The following is a 17,856-nucleotide window of genomic DNA, read 5'->3' as shown; positions in this document are numbered from 1 at the left end:
AAGTGGATGAGTGCAATTTTTGTAACCGTAACTTTTGTAAATGTAACACTACAAGTAGATCTCGCTAGATTAAGCGAATGGACAAAACTGTGGCAAATACATTTTGATCAAGGAAAATGTAAAGCCGTTAACTTGGAATTCAAGAAAGATAGATCAGAATGTTTTCTAAATGGTGAAAAGTTAGAAACTATGGAGATCCAAAATGACTGATGGACCGAGGTACATAAATAGTTAAAATATCATAAACACAGGACCAGAGAAGTTTGTAAATCCCTTCCATAAATGACAATTGATGCTAGATAAATTATTAAATTTAATGCTTGGATTTTTTTCTGGTTAACCAAAGTTTCGATGGGATTGTTGTATAAGATTCTGAAAGAATTAATGTCAAAATTGTAATAGCTCCACCAAATATGATGATGTCACAGTCTTTGGGTTGAAGCAGTTCTGCACTAGCCTTCATACTCAGCAGGTGATATTCTGTACAGCTCCTAAAATTCCTTACTAATTATGCCTGATGAGTAACTTGTGCATGTCATGTAATAAATAAAGGCCCAAGGCTCTTCAGACAGCACCTTCAGTACCTGTGACTGCTTTCATCCAGAAGGACAAGGGTGGCAGCCTGCAAGTTCCCCTCCGAGCCACTTAGCATCTTGACTTGGAAATGTATTGCCATTCCTTCACTGTCACTGGGTCAAAATCCTGAAACTTCGAGTGCCATTGTGGATCTACCTACATAAAATCGACTGCAGCTGCTCAACATGGCAGGTCACAACTGCCTTCTCAAGGGCAACTGGAGGTGGGCAATAAACGCTCACCTGGCTGGTGATGTTCACATTCCCTGAATGAATAAAAATAAAATCTTTGTTGATTCAAGACAAGTGCTTCTTCTGTTTCAGATGTGCCAGAGTTCTGTCCTCTACCACTGATTATTAGATAGACTTTCTACATGATGTAGACAAAGGAGGAGTGGTGGCAGTGAACCATCATGAGCCCATACTATAATTATTTTAATCAAACTGTTGGTAATATTACGACACCTGAACTCAAATCTTCTGACCAGACATAGAGAAATTACCAGTGCCTCACAAGACTGTGTAGCTTAGTCCTATATGCTGGCAGTGGTAGTAAATATCACAAGGCTATGGGTCAAAAGCCTGCATCAGATTAGGTTGCAGAATAGTGTCAACCCCATTGAGGAATGAAACCAGTTTGAGGGGCTAAATGGCTTCCACCTTTTCCTAAGTCAAAAGCTTACTAGACACTTGACAGAAGTTGTGTCCTACAGATTGTCATTTTACCATCAAATTGAGACAGCAAACAGGCAGCGGTTGTATAATCTTGACTTGAGACATTGACCTATGTGCCAAATTGATCTATTAGGTTCGCAAGACGGAGGTTGTACATTGGCCGATTTTGAAATCTGATTGGCTGTGGGACCTGACAGGTGCTGAAACAATGCTATACTCAAGATGCTGTACATTGCATTTAGCTGAAAGATTCTTGTATACTTCCAACAGAACGAAGTGTGCATGTAAAGAGTAAGGTTTGTGTGTAATGAGATTGAGTTCAAATTGGGACCTGAAAAGCTTTTTGTTGGTTTTGTGACAACGTAGAGTTGAACAAAGCTAATAACAAAATGCTGAAAAAAAAAGAGTAATTCTGATGAGGAAATTTTCCACTAGAGTATTTGGTTAGAAAGCTAACCAATGTGTTCTGATTTTCCAACATTTTTGTTTTTCAGCTTTGCTTGACTTTTGTGGTGATCTCAATATGTGTACTGTCAGATTTGCTATTTATTAGGAAATCCATTTGCTTTGTACTGCCTTGAGCTTGAGGACATTTAAAGAATTGCTTCTGGCAGTGCATAGCCCTGTACTAGACTGAGCATTGCATTCTACTTTTAAGATTTTGTTAATACAATTGGAATAAGACATCATTTTGAACTTCAGATCAAATTGTAATTGTGTTCCAATGCCATAAGAGCTATAAATCAATAGAGCTGCAGGAATGCTGCAAGAATGTGTCATAACCAAGAGCATTCCTCCAGTCTGCTATCGCTGTGTATCGCTGTTCAGCCATTATCTGTTAAATGAACACATTCAGATCCTTTTCGGTTTTCTTTTGGCTAACTTCCACTGGTCATTTCTGTCATTCTTTTTCTTGAATGCTACAATTTCCATTTGTCCCGGTCTGTTGCTTTACTTAAAGGTTTTTAACTTTTTCTAAAAATATTCTCCACTTTTTTTGTAAAATTCTTTCTCCTCTTGCCCAATTCTTTGTTCTTTTCTTGTGTTTTTCCAGTGGATTACTTTGTTTTCAATTTATTCAATAAGGAATCATAATGTCACAATTTATCGAAATATAAAGCTTTTAAACTTCACCCAGGTTTTGGTGCTTGATTTGATTGAACCTGTCTGTTATAAAACTGTAAATGTAACAGTACCTGATCTGCTTGTAAAGCTTGTGTGTTATTCAGTATATGTCTAACCAGCACTGTAAAATATTGTTGTTACACTGAGTTGGTAGAGCCCTTGCAATCTGGCATTGAATTAGCTCTGTCAGTAAAGCAGTTGTGAAATGATTCAACAGGTCACAATGCATTCTCCTCTAAATGGCAAATGTCCTTCACCACTCAACTCGATGATGAGAACCAGCCGATGTAATTTTAGTTTAAGAATTGGCAGTCTGCTAGTTGTGAGCTTGTCAAATCCAAATACAACATTTAACACAGCCTGCAGTGTCCAAACGTCTGAGACATTTGGAACCCAAGCATATGCTAGTTATGATACATGCGCTGACCGCTAACCTGTAAAAGTTAACGCCTGATCAATTCAATTTTAACCTAGAGTTTCACAGAGCATTTAGGACTTTCTGTTGAGAGGCAACAGCATTTGAGTGTTTAACACAAAAAGCTTTTTAAGTTTAAAGTGTTTGTTTTGTGCTTCATCTCTACATCAAACTTGATCATCTTTTGACATTGTGTACAACTGATGAAAATAAAATAGAGCAAGAATGCACTATGAAGCTTTTTGTTCTCTGGATATGGCAAGGATAAATTTATTGTGCATCTTGAGTCACTCTGGGAAACTCTGTCGCTCTGAATCAATCAAGCAGTATCAAACAGGGTCCGAGAGAGAGAGGGTATTGGGGTGTTAGGTTCCCTTCACTGAAGATCACTGTTAGGCCATGAGAGTTTTTATGCTAATCAATAGCTTTAGAGGCTATTTCTTTCCCATGTTAAATTCAATATTTGAGCATTTGACCTCGGATGTTGGTTGAGTATCATAACTTGTGCACCAGCACATTCTCTGAAGGCAGAGTAATAAAAATATCAAAATATTCAATTCCTGCACTGTGCAGTGTTGGCTCATCCAAAACCATCCACTGCTGGTGAGCTAACAATCCTATCCCATTATATGAAGAACTGGACTTTAAGGGTGTTTTTTAATTCATTTGTAGGACGTGGGCATCACTGGCTGGCTAGCATTTATTGCCCGTTCCTAGTTGCCCTTGAGAAGGAAGTGGTGAGCTGCCTTCTTGAACTGCTGCAGTCCACCTGTTAAGTTATGTTATGAGAGAGGCCTTATTTTCTCTCGTATTTACAAGCTTAGAGGATGATCTGATGGAAGTCTTCAAGGTATGTTAACATGAAAAGACAGGGTAGATAAAGCTAAACTATTTTCACTGGTTGGGGATCCTTGAACCTAGGGGGCATAGTCTGAGAATTAGGGCCAGAGCATTGAGGAGAGAGGTTAGGAAGCACTTCTGCATGCAAAGGCTGTTTTGAACTCTGTGTCACAAACAGCACTGGATGGTAGATCTATTGTTAGTTTTAAATCTGAGATTTTTTGTTAAGCACAGTTATTAAGGGACATGGGCCAAAGACAGGCATACGGAGTTAGGCCACAGATCAGCCATAATCTCCATAAATGGCAGAATGGCTTAAAGGCCTGAATAGCTTGCTATTGTTCCTGTGTTAGTAAGAAGAACAGAAAACTCTCTCAGTATCCTGGCCAACATCCCTCCAAACAAAAGATACACCGTTCATTTCAATCCTATCTGTCCCCAGGAGAGCAGTCATTAAATTGAAATCGCTTTATATTCATGCAATGTTTTTGAGACATTTAAAAGTGGGATGAAGGGCTGTGTAAGATCTTCTGGCTCAATTCTGAGCCTAATGAGAAATCGGATAGTGTGTTATTCAAGACTAGCTGTAAAGTATTGTATAATTAAGAAGTCATTTCCTGGAGCATTGCATTTATTGTTAAGATTGGGCAGTCATACTAGTATAAAGTAATGGAAAGCAAAAAGATGTGACTTAAATTTTTATTGAAACTGCAGACTTATAGCTTGTGTTTTTGGTACATGTTGAAGAAGTGTGGATTGCTTACTTAACTGTTGAAAGATTTTTAGAATAGTGCAGTGCAAGAATGTATTCAAGAGCTATCTGATTAGTCTTCCACTGCTGTTCTTTTTCTGTAGCTCTGCAGATTTTTCCTCATAAAGTATTTACCCAATTTCCTGTTGAAAGTTAGTAAGTAAGTAAATTCAGTGTTTTCAAGGTAGCATTTTCTGGATCATGATTATTCACTGTAAAATTCTCAAAGAGCTACCCAATTAGTCCCACAGCTTCTGCTCTTTACCCCTTGCTCTGCAGATTCTCCCTTTGATAATTATCCAATTCTTTTTGCAACTTACCATTAAATCTGCTTCCACTGATTCTCTTTTTTTCAGGCAGTGCATTTCAAATAATAACTCGCTACATTTTTTAAAATTGTCTTTTACTTCCCCATTGGCTTTTTTGCGAGTTACCTGAAACCAAAGCACTCTGGTTAATACAGTTTTCACTGACTGAAAAGTTATCTCTCTACTGACTCTAACAAAAATGTCTCTTAACCATTTCTGCTGTAAGGAAAATGATCCCAACTTCTGCAGTTTGAAGTTTGCTACTCCTAGCACCATCTTGTTATGTCTCTTCTGTACCTTTTTTTTAAAATGACCTGGACATCCAAACTGAATTGAACGCACTACTGCAGTTGAAACCTAACCAGTGTTTCATAAAAGTTTTGCATAGCTTTCTTGATTCTAACCTTACATCACTGTCTTTTTGAACTTCAGGCACCCTGATGATCCTGAAGTCTGCTTGCAGCAACAACCCCAGCTACATTGACCGGCTCATTTCTGTCTTCATGCGATCACTGCAGAAGATGGTGAGAGACCATCTGAACCCACAGACAACCCCAGGGCCATCTGAAACCAATACAGGTAATGACATTGCTTTTAATATTGTTTCACCCAGTGAGGTTGGAAAGGGAGTCTGAAAGTAATTTTATTGTACTGCCGTTAAAATAAAGCTAAATGTATTGCTCCAATCAATGGGGGAAAATATGATTCATCTTCCAAGGAGGCAGTGGTGTACTGCCTTTCCCAGCAGTTCAATTTCATCTGTCGGCCAATGCAATTTCTGTACTTTGGTATGAAGATTTTGGAAAAATGGAGCTCATTATATAAATATATAATACTTTGCTTTGTGAACAAAGTATACATTACAAATGAAAACCGCTGTAAATCGAGGTACTGCTTTAGAATTATTTGGAAATGTTCAATATTGGTCTGCAGGATACAAATTAGATTTCAACCAGCATCTTTACATATTTACATAATTTGAGTTCATGCCTTTATATTTTTGGAGGGATCTCATTGAAACTTCCAGAGTACAGAGAGGCCTGAATAGAATGGTCACAGTGAAGATGTTTCCACGAGTAGGAGAGATTAGCACCTGAGGGCACAGCCTCAGAGCGAAGGGACAAACCTTTTTAGAACTGAGATGAGGAGAAATTTCTTCAGCCACAGGGTGGTGAATCTGTGGAATTCATTGCCGCAGAAGGCTGTGGAAACCAAGTCAATGAATGTTTTTAAGAAAAATAGTTTCTTGATTAGTAGGGAGATCAAGGGTTAAGGGGGGAAGGCAGGAGAATGAGGTTGAGAAACATATCAGCCATGATTGAATAGTGGATCAGACTCAATGGGCTGAATGGCCTAATTCTGCTCCTATATCCTATCGTCTTAGTGTTGAGGGGATGTCTCTGTTGTAATAACTAGCTGGTGTGTTTATTGCCTCTGAGTTCCTGAAACAACCTTCATTTTGCTTAAACGCTCATTATATACAGAAATGTTTTGGGGCACTTCAGCAAATGGATGGTAGATAGAAAGTGGACAGGGAACTGGGCAAGTGGTGGTAAACTGGAAAGGATTAGATTCAAGACACAATTAGTCTGGGAGTGTCTTAAAAAGATTTAGAAGTGATGAAGATGCTGATGGCGGTAGTAGGAACAATGACTGATGGAACAGTCACTGGTTGTGTAGCTGGAAGATTAAAAATAATCTGGTGTCTGAATGCTGAAGGGTCAGCACTAGGAATGTGGGGCCTAAGGAGGTTGACTGATTCAAATATTGGCCAGGACGTCCCCTGTTTTCTTGGAAACTGTATCATGGGATCTTGTGCACCCACCTGAGAGCAGGTGCATCCTTGGTTTAATGTCTCATCTAGAAGATGACCCCTCCACCAGTGCCCTTAGTACTGGTATGAGGGGGTCATGGGACTTCAACTGACAACTTCTGACTTGAGACAAGCATTTCCACCATTCAACCATTATGACTCTTATTGCTGCCTTCCTGGCAGTATTCAGTTCATAAAACCGGCAGAGGCATTTGCTGTTGCATGTAGTGTGGATGTTTGGCGAGGACAGGATTGACTGCAAATGTAGTAATGGCTCCCCAACCATTGGCTGAATAAACTTGCCAACACACAGCTGATTTTATGAAGAATGAACATTTGGATGTATTGCACTTTAGATTGTACTCTAGCAAAAGCAATGACTTTCAAGGCAGAGAAGAATTTGGTGGTGGAGGGAAATATGAAAGAAGGGTGTGAATCAGCTTGTTGTGTGTTGCAGGCATGAATTTGCCATTGGTAAGTTGATGTTTGGTAAAGATGAAAGATAGATGAATATCTTTAAGCTGCCTTATCAGTTCTGGAACAAGGAACTTAATTTAAGAGTTTCAGACATGTTTACTGGAGGATTAATGTGCCTGAAGCAAACTCCAGTGATAGATCAGCCATAAATGTTAATTAAATTGCTGTTATTGCAGAGGCAGTCTATAATGTTGTAAAAATAGGAAAATTTCAACATGCTTTCAAATGCAAATTTAATTTTCTAATAATTGATGGCACACATTCAGAACACGTCATATAGATGTCTTTTTCCCCTCCTTTTCCAAACCCCTGAAAGAAAATGCCCTCAGTTCACAGGTGACAAGCCCCAAAGTTTCAACAATATTTACAGCCTTAAATTTCATGTCCTGAGCTGTTGCTTAAGATGCCTGTTAGACATGGGTGAAGAAGTATGCTATTTAACCCGTCTAGTCTGCTCTCCCATTCAATGAGATCTTGGCTGATCTGATAATCCTCAACTCAACTTTCCTGTCTTTTCCCAATAACCCTTGATAATAGTTCTGAAATATAGTCAACATAAAGTTGTCCCGTCAAGGCCCTCGAAGTACAATCAACGTGGTTTCAGATGGATTCTTTGGTTGAGCAGGGAGGGCAGGCGTACTAACATTGGTGTCCTTGAAGCAGCCAATAGCACCAACATCCAGGCCATGATCATCCGAAACCAACTCTGCTGGGCTGGCCATGTGCTCAGGATGCCTGAGTTTTGACTGCCAAAGTAAATCATCTTTGTTCAAGGAAGGGACTCGAACGAGAGGAGCTCCAAAGGAAGAATTTCAAAGAAGGCTTCCCTCAAGAAAGGCAACACGTGGGAGACCGTTGTTTAGAGAAAGTGACTTGGAGGATGCTCCTGTATGAAGGGGCACAGTTCTTTGAGAACATCTGTTGGCAAGAGGAAGTACAGAAGAGGAACCGGAGAAAGGAATGCCAGAGATCTCGAGGCCAAGGACCAATTTCGCCTCCTGAAAACACCTGCCAAATGTGTGGCCACAAACGCAGCTGTGGGATGGGGCTCATCAGTCATGCAAAGACCCACAGAACGCCGTGACCAGTGACACGGAATTTCTTCAGTGGACAATCTTGCTTGTTAGTCAGTGATTGCCAATGACAGTGACGATTCCCTTACTGATTAAAAATCTGACTATTTCATCCTTGTGTACAATTAAAGTCATAGAGTAATACAGAATGGAAACAGAAGGCCCTTCAGTCCAAACTGGTCCATGCTGACCGTGATGCCCATGTCTGCCAGTTCCAATTGCCCGCATTTTGTCTAGATCCCTCTAAACCTTTCCCATCCATGTGCCTATCCAAATGTTTTTTAAATGTTGCTATTGTACCTGCCTCAACCACTTTCTCTGGCAGCCCATTCCATATATGCACCACTCTCCGTCTATAAAACGCAGTCTCTACAGCCCTCTGCAGTAAAGAATTGTACAAATTCACTACCCTCTGGGCAAAGTGGTTTGGCACCTTTGTCCTTGCAGGGCAACCCCTTACTCTGATATTATGCCCTCTTGTCTCCCACAATGGAAACAACTTTTCGGTATCTACCCTGCGAAGCCCCATTAGAATCTTGCATGTTTCAAAAGGTCAGTTCTCATTTTTCTAAATACAAAGTGCAAGCCCAACTGACTCAACCAAAATGTACATCCTCATATTTACCAGCATTATGTTCCATCTGCCAAGCTTTTGTTCATTCATGTAATCTTTCTATATGCGTCTGTAGACTCTGCGTCTTCCTCACTACTTCACACTTGTTTTTGTTATCTGCAAACTTGGCAATAGGACATTCATTTCCTACATCCAAATCATTAAGATATATTGTGAATAATTGTGATCCCAGCACTGATCCCTGTTACACTCCACTAGTTATAGGTTGCCAACTTGAAAAATGTCCCCTCTTCCAACACTGTCTTCTCTTAGTTAGCAATCCTCTATCTATACCAACATACTGCTTTCAAAACCACGGGCTATTCTCTTAAGTAGTCTAACGTGCACTATTTTATCAAAAGTCTTTTGGTAATCCAAATATGTTGCATATACTACTTCCTCTTTATCTATCCTGCTTGGTACATCTTCAAAGCATCCTTAAATTTGTCAGGCTTGTTACTTATTTGTGCGTATAAGATGGGGGAGAAAAAGATGCAAGTTGTAACATTATTTTATGCCAAGGTACTGCTGTAGTCATAGACTTTGTTCTGCAATAATTAATATGATGCTACAGTTAATTGCTGTACTTTACAAAGGCAAATAGCTGTGACTTATTAATATATTTGAATTCTAGGATTGATCATGGGGTAATGTATGTTGTTTCTGACAATAAAGATTGCAATAAACAACATGATTGTTTTTTGGCACTAGGCCGAAGAAATTATAGCTCTTGTGTGCTTTTGTACAGTAGAAAACAAATAATGATCTACAACTGCAGTCTGTCAGAAGGAAGTGGAAGAGGAATGATGTAAATTCTTAATTATTGCTATAAGAGGGTAATTTTGTTAGAATGTGTGAAGTTGGTAGGATTGTGAAATGAGCAGTGTGTTTTGCCTGGTGTCTACACAGGGAGCAAGGACAGCAAAAACTGGCAGTGTAATCATTTTTTACCTATATTTGCAGAGCAATTTGTGGATGATGGATTTGGGCATTTGCTATGTTTAGTGGCTACAGGTGACATTGTCAATAATTTCTGTTTTAGATATTGCAAACTAGAATCACAGAAAATTAATAGCTTTTGTAAGGTTGATTAATGAGGCTACATGCTTGTCACTTTTGTCCAGAAGCCACAACACCCTGACTTAGGCAGGCAACCTCAATAGTTTGCAACGGAACCTTGATGAATGATCTTTTTTCATTCTTGACCCTTGTGCTCCAGGGTTCATATCAAACCCAGATAGCTGGGTTGAGAGCCTGCTCCCAGTAAATTCTCTGTCACTTTAATGGGCTCTAACATCTATGATTCGTTGAGGTCCTGATCTTAATCCCTGGGTCATGCACCCTTTCTCAGAACTGAGTTTGGGCCAATTAACTGGAGGCTACATGTTACCAACAAAGTGTCTATCATCCCATCTATTTGAGCTGGACTAGGATTGACAAATGTTTAACCACTGATTGTTCAGTTATGTCACAGTTCAAGGGAGGGCACTGGGACTTGGTTGATCTCTGATTTTCGGTAGTGTGTTAACCATGGCTTGGTGAGTTGCACACACTCATCTTTGAGCCAGAAGTTTGTGGATTGAAGACCCACTACAGTCCTTCAGTCTGAAAATCAGAGCTGACATACCTGTGCAATTCTGAGGGAGTGCCGCACTGTTGGGGGTGCCCTCTTTCAGACGTGAATGAAAAATTATGTTTGCAGTCTCAAGTGAACATAAGATCTGATGGCACTGTTTTGAATTCTTTTTGGAGTCCTAGCTATGTCCACCCCTCCTCCTCCCCCCCGACATGAAGGTAACTGATCTAGTCATTATCACATTGCTGTTTTTGGGAATTGGCTGCTTTATTTCTTACATCTACAACCTAGAGTGACTTACACTTTGAAAAAATGCTTAATTGCTTGAATGTTTTGTGGTCATTAAAGGCAGTATAAAAATGCTTGACTTGTAACAATTTTTATTCATCTTCAATTTATTCGTGTAGCAATACAGGATTCTTATTAACCAGTGCAATTTTAATCCTAATAAATAAAGTTTTTCATTTCGTGCACCTGATTTTGTTTTAAACAATTAGCTTCAGATTTTGAAATGTCTTTGATTTTAAAAACAAAAGTTTCGTGATGCTTGAAATTGCATTGTGCTAATAGTGGAAATAATGGTTGATATTTCAGAATTCTTTCTTTGTGTGTAATTAATGCATCGTAATGAAGTATATTAATGTGAGGCTCAAATCGTGAGTGGATCAAAGCAAACAAAATCTTTTCCCACTGAAGCTGCTGGTTGATGATCCCATTGAGGAATTTCAATAATTGACTTGGCATGTTTGACATGTCCTTGTGCTTCCAAAAAGCAATTATAATTAGCTGCTAAATCTGTGTTTCTTGGCCAAAAACATGAAAATGTTGAAACAATTTAACTTGGACTTCTAATTTACTTCTATGCTTCATTATTTTATACTGTAAGTATAAACATAATCCTAAACTGGAAGAAAATGAAAAGTTACCTTGTAGTAATGTTTAATGTCAGCAGTTTTTGTCCATGTTAAATCCCTCCAAAGGAGGACCCCACTGTGAATTGTTTCATACCTTTGACATTTTTTTTAATAGTCCATTTGCAAGATTCTGGGATGCCATGGTTTTACTGCTGTAAAGCCCTGTGACCTCCTTCAGCCATCCAAGGCCCCACCTTTCCTCGAACGCTGCATGCCACTGACTGGCCTGTCATGCATCTGTCCACCTCTTCATCTTACTATTGGTCACCATGCCTCAAACCATCTAAAGGATTTTCCTCTCTCAAACCTGCTGCCTGCTTGACTCCCTCTCCTTGTTTATGACCCTCTTCAAAACTGAACCTCATTGAATAAGATATAGGTTACCCGTGTAATATCTGAGGACTTTTCTTGGGACAGTCCACATTCGACTAAAAGTGCTTCTTTTGTACTATTAAAAGACTTGACCAAATTTATAAAGTTCATAATAAAGCACCTGACTTCATATCAAATGGAACTTATAATTCGCCTGGTTTGAGATGATCCTGTATTACAACAGCAAGTGTATTTTAAATGTATTTCAATGGCTATGAACCACTTTACAATGTGGAGAGAGGTGGTATATAGTTAAAAATCTTTCCTTTCTCAATCTCTTGCAGAAGTTACTTGCACTACTTAATTTTAAATAATTGCATGGTAGTACAGAACTTAACCATTGCTAACCAGAGACATGAAGGTGAAGCTTTTTGTCTTTCACTCATTAGAATTGAAATATAACAACTAAGTAGAACGGAAACAACAATTTATACAGAATGAGAAGCGGAAGCTAATTGGTAGGGCTATGAAAGGCACGGAGATGTAGTAGAAACTGATGACTGTTTTAGATTACTGATTAAATTCAAACTAAGCAGGTCAACATTAGTCATTCATTGCTGAACTGAAAATCTTAAATTGGTTTCCGTTGTAATTTTTGGTGGCTTCAGGAATATCTAGTAAATGTTACCTGATGGCAGAATCTATCAGGTTGTGTTTGCAGCAGAATTTATTTGTGCATGCAGGAAGCTGGATTTGTTCACACACTGTACCCTGTTCTTGTAGGTAAAAGGAACGTGTCCACACATTGCAGCTTTTTTCACTGAGGAAAGGGCAGCAAATCCTTGCACTTCTGCCATTGGCCTGGCCAATCAGTTGACTTGCCTGGTTTGATTTGAATCAGTTAACTAAGACAGTTAACAGTTTCCACAGTGTCTCAATACAAATCAGTTAGTACCATCTTCCTCAGGCTTTATAAATAGTTTCCATTTTAATGATGGATTTCTTGGCATTACAGTCCTAATGAGCTCAAGAAAAAAAGCTTTGACGTAATGTATCTTTTTAATATTTTAATCTCAGTTGGGAGTGAAAGGGAAGATTAGGCTGGATTTCTTTTTTTGCGTTATCATGGACGTGGTGGACTAAAATGAAGGAGGTTCTGTGCCATAAATCTCTCGTGTTTCCATGATTTCCTTAATCCTGGGCATTATCTATGCCACTAGATGGTGCACTATATAGAAGTCTTGTTTACATTACATTGTTTGAAAGTACATGCTGCTTGTTCAGTGAAGTGTAATATCTGGAATTATGAATTTCTGAATTTAGAGTAAAATACTGAAAACACCAGCCATGGTCCTGCTCTGCAATTCAAAGTTCCAGCTGTCTCTCACCATTATGTTATACCTTGGAGCGTGCAGTGCTTTTTTTCTGAATTGTTTTAAGACAAGGCGTAATAAATGTCTTTCTTTCAGTCACAGTTGAGCTGATCATGTTAAGTCTAGAGCTTGTGAAAACGCGTCTTGCTGTAATGAGCATGGAGATGAGGAAGAATTTTATCCAAGTCATCTTGACCTCCCTCATTGAGAAATCCCCCGATGCCAAGATTCTGCGAGCCGTGGTGAAAATAGTAGAGGAGTGGGTGAAGAATAATTCCCCCATGGCAGTAAATCAGGTGAGAATGTTTTATAAACAAATAGAATTAGCATTATTGTCACTTGTACTCAAGTACAGGAGTACATTGAAAAATTTACAGTGTTGCCCATCACGGCACCATCTTAGATACAAAGTACCTAAGTACAAATCTTAGATACAAAATAGAAAAATAAAGAAAAAAACCGTACATTACCTAAAATCGATTTATAAGTTAGAAAATAAGAAATAAAGTTCAAAGGATAAACATTTGAGTCAGATAAAACAGATTACAGGTAAACATTATACTGCAGTAGATCAGTGCAGGGGGCTTCCACACACGGTCTGACTAGGCTTGCAAGCCACTGACCGCTGCACCGGTCCCCAGTTCAACAACTATCCCTGCTGTGCTGCAGGCCTCCAGTCCACTCTGCTCCACTCTGGCTCTCAGCTGCTTCGGATAACACTTAGTCAAAATCAAAGTTGGTGTTCCAGAATACAAAAATTTCAGTTGTGATTTGTAAACTTATTTTCAGGAGTTCTGCAACATACGTGCATTATAAGTGATATAAATTTAAATTCAACTAAAAGTTAAGTCCGTGTAACATTTATTGATCTTTGCTATTAAATAAAGTAAATCTTTAATATAATCGTTAATGATAATCAGTTGTTAAAATATTGTATAGAGTCAACCAGTCAGTTTTTTATCACCAGTATCTTTCTGTTAAAATGATCCTAATTTGTGTTCATTTTATGTTTGTGTGGTTTCAGCACTCACATGAAAACAAATAGCATTTTTATCTCCATTTAGTAAAACAGGTATGGGATTAAGCAGATACATGAACCTAGGATTTTGCCTTCCTTTTCTCCCTTTTTTAGCACAAGGTGACTTTAAGGATACTTGCGGCTTCCTTGAACAAATGGGACAATATGCATATCACCTATTCACTATTACAGTGCGGCCTAGTGTGGTCCTCACTATATCTCCCACAAGTGCTCAATTTCCAGCCTGGATGCTTGAAAAGCAGCGAGGCCATGGTGTAATGCTAATGTCACTGAAGTAGTAATCAGAGGATGTGGGTTCAAATCCCACTACTGCAGCTTTGAAATTTGAGTTCAAGTAAATAAAGCTGGAATAAAAACATGGTCTAATGGTAACCATGAAATTATTGTAAATTGTTGAAAAAATCCATGTGGTTCATTCATCCATGATTGTTCTGGTCCATATGTGACTTCTTCAGACTCTCAGCAATGTGGTTCACAATTAAGTCGCCTTGCAAGCCATTCAGTTGTGTCAAATCAGAACAATGTTTAACAGAATTAAGCCAGTTGGACCACACTGTGTCACTTCAGTCATCAGGAAAGAGAATGACAGACAAATCCCTTCTTTACTATTATTTGGATGCTTGTATGACAATTAGGGTACTCCAGACATCTCCTTCACCATCCCCGCTTATGCTCTGTCTTGCTGGAAATGACCATCTCAAACATCTAACTGTCTGTCCTTGACGTACAATAGCATTAACATCATTGAATTCCCCACTATTAACAGTGTCTGGGTTACCATCAACCAGAAACTGAACTGGATATGTCATTTGAATACAGTAGGTTTAATGTTTTAGCGAAGACCTGTAGCTCAGGTTGTGGTTGGAGTTGTTGGTTGGTTTGCCGAGCTGACTGGTTTTCGTGTAAACGTTTCATCCCCCTTCTAGGTGGTGTCTGGCCTCCATTGAAGTGCTGTTGTTCTGTTCTGTTCTGAATTTATATGGTCCGATCTGTCATGGTAGGTAATATTGGGCCAGTGTGTTGGAGCCCCATATATTAGAAACATATCAGAACTGACTACAAGACTCCTACGACCTCTTGGAATAATGATAGCACACAAACCAACAGCTGCACTTCGCCAGCTACTCAAAGACGAATGACTCCATACCCACAATGAGCAGGACAGATGTGATATACAAAATACCATGCAGCAACTGTGAGAAGCAATACATAGGACAGACGAGCAGGAAACTCACCACCAGGATACACAAACACTAACTTGCAGTGAAACGGTACCACCAACTATCCCTCGTTTCTGTTCACTCCGACAAAGAAAGAATTCAGTTTAACTGGGACAATGTAACAGTACTAGAACAAGCAAAACAATGACAAGCATGAGAATTCCTGGAAGCCTGGTTTTCAACCACTGGTACCATAAACAAACATGTTGAGATAGACCCCATCTACATACCACTACAGAGCAAAACTAGAAACACAACTACCCACCATGACAGACCGGACCATATAAATTAAGAATGGAACACAGCAACAGTGCTTCAGTGGACGCCAGACAGCACTGAAGATGCTCCCTAGAAGGAGGATGAAATGTTTGCATGAAAACCAGTCAGCCCTGAGAACCAACCAACTCCAAATACTATGGCAACAAGGCAGATCGGAAGCTAGGAATTCTGCAACAAGCAACTCAACCCCAAACTCCCCAATACTTGTCTATCATCAGGCACTAGTCAGGAGTATGATAAAATGCTCTCCACTTGCCTTGATAAGTGTGACTGCAATAACATTGAAGAAATTTAACATCATCCAGGATAAAGCAGCTTCCTTAATTGGCACTCCATTTCATAACTTCACCATTCATTCCTTTTACTACCAATGCAGCAGATGCATTTCTGTAACTCACCAGCACTCTTTTCATAGCACCTTCTAAATGTGCGACTATCACCTGCAAGATCCCCTCCAAGCCATACATCCTGACCTGCCCCAGCTCCACTTGTCACCACACCTCACAAGCCCAGGGACTGCAGTAGCTCAAGAAAGTAGTTCACCATCATGCTCTGAAGATCATTTGGGTGGGCAACAAATGCTGACCTCACCAGCAATGCTCACATCCAGTGAAAAAATTAAAACAAAAAGGAAATATTCCTAAGACTGGAAAAGCTGAAACCAATGCTTCTGCCACTAATTCAGCATGGCTAGCAGTCATAACTGTGGTTGTCATATGGTTCAGTATTGTGTAGTGTGTCTCACTTACAAGCCATAATAATTGAAGTGCAGAGTATCAATGGACCAAGTTACTAACCTGTTGTTCCTAACCGAAGCATAAATCAGCACTGGTTCTGTTGCTGTGCACGTGGGAAATCAATGCAGGATAATAATCCTTTGCAGATGAACTTTTACAACAGATTTTGTACATTAACTGTGTAAATGGATTCTATGATAATGAGATAACAAGGTGTAGAACTGGATGAACACAGCAGGCCAAGCAGCATCAGAGGAGCAGGAAAGCTGACGTTTCGGGCCTAGACTGTTCTTCAGAAAATCTGAAGAAGGGTCTAGGCTGGAAACGTCAGCCTTCCTGCTCCTCTGATGCTGCTTGGCCTGCTGTGTTCATCCAGTTCTATACCTTGTTATCTCAGATTCTCCAGCATCTGCAGTTCCTACTATCTCTGAAACAAATGGATTCTATCTTGGCATGAGTAATTAAATGGACAAGAATAAAATTTGATATTAAATCATCAGTTGTGATCCAATCATTGTCTTTTGACTGATTTCATTTTACTACAATTTGATTTTTTTTTTTAAAAGTGAAACTTACTTTATAAAATGGAAATAATTTCTGACTGGAGCGGGGAGGAAAGAAACCAATTAATTCTGCTCCATGGTGCTGATGACAAAATAACAACAGGCATTCATAATGCCTTTAAAGATAATAGAAACCCTTACTTTTTCTCCAATGAAACCAATTAAGTGAAGGAATAGACACTGGGCTGTCATGTAAAGTCCGAAAGCGAGTTGAAAACTCTGCTGTGAAGATAGGTTTTGAGACAGTTATTTTTATTGGTGCAGAGGCAGAAGGGCTTGGAAGGGACTTGTTAGCATTGATAGGTGGATGAAAGTGGGGAAGGGGGAGAATTTACAAAAAGACCAGTGGGAGGGAATGTTGAGCTGTAGGAAGTTAACGAGATGGGGGTAGGGGAGAGCCAAGCAGGGAAATTTTAGTTACGTTGCATTTGAGCACAGTGTAGTCATCAGGGATAAGAGTGTTTGAATTTGATGCAGTTGAAGTTCTGACAGGCTGTTTTGAACATTAGTATCAGTGGAGAATGAGAGGCCAATAATGATGATGCTAGAGATGCTGATGTTTAGAAATAACAAGGATGTTTGAGAGTTTTAATAGTGCTAATGGTAATGGTAAGGATGGAAACTTTGTGATTTTAATGGAGGCGGAGGTAATAGTCTTGGTGATGGGCAAGCTGTAGAATTTGAAATGCAATGCAATTTAGTCAAACCTGTACACTTAATGTTTTAACAGTTTTTAACATCAGTTAATTTTTAATGTGGGCAGGGAGTTAATTAGAACAATGTGTGCTAGCGTTTAGGATGTTGAAGATGAGAGGGAATGCAGAAAAGATTTTTGTGAATGGTTAAGGATGAAAACTTAATTTAGCTAGCTACATTGCAGAAGCTGAGGCTACGCTTTTTGGAGAAGAGAGTATTAGATCGAAGTCTCAAAGTAGTGAGTGCTTTGGACAGATTAGAGAGAAACTGGTTCCATTGACTGAAGCATTGAGAACCTGTTTTAAGGTGATTGACAAAAGAAGCAACGGTGACATGGGGAAAAGCTTTTTAACACGGTGAGTGGCTTGGATCTGAAAGCACTGCCTCAAAACATGATTGAGGCAGACTCGAGTGAGATCTTCAAGCGAATTGGTGACACTAGGTACCCATTTATCAATCCATAGATTTTGCTCCCTGTCCCG

General features: G+C 39.3%; 1 protein-coding gene across 1 annotated transcript in view; it reads left to right on the top strand.

The window, feature by feature from the left end:
- The window catches only part of LOC109911874 (transformation/transcription domain-associated protein), a 206,307-nt gene that overhangs the window by 96,841 nt on the left and 91,610 nt on the right, over positions 1-17,856 (top strand). The window contains exons 27-28 of the mRNA XM_048609696.1: positions 5,122-5,268; positions 12,937-13,136. Coding sequence (XP_048465653.1) covers positions 5,122-5,268; positions 12,937-13,136 — 347 coding nt within the window. The remainder of the gene's footprint in view (positions 1-5,121; positions 5,269-12,936; positions 13,137-17,856) is intronic.

The sequence above is a fragment of the Rhincodon typus genome, chromosome 21, assembly GCF_021869965.1.
Source record: "Rhincodon typus isolate 14 chromosome 21, sRhiTyp1.1, whole genome shotgun sequence".
Classification (NCBI taxonomy): Eukaryota; Metazoa; Chordata; class Chondrichthyes; order Orectolobiformes; family Rhincodontidae; genus Rhincodon; species Rhincodon typus.
The sequence above is the reverse complement of the archived record's forward strand: the minus strand, read 5'-3'. Positions and strand labels throughout refer to the sequence as shown.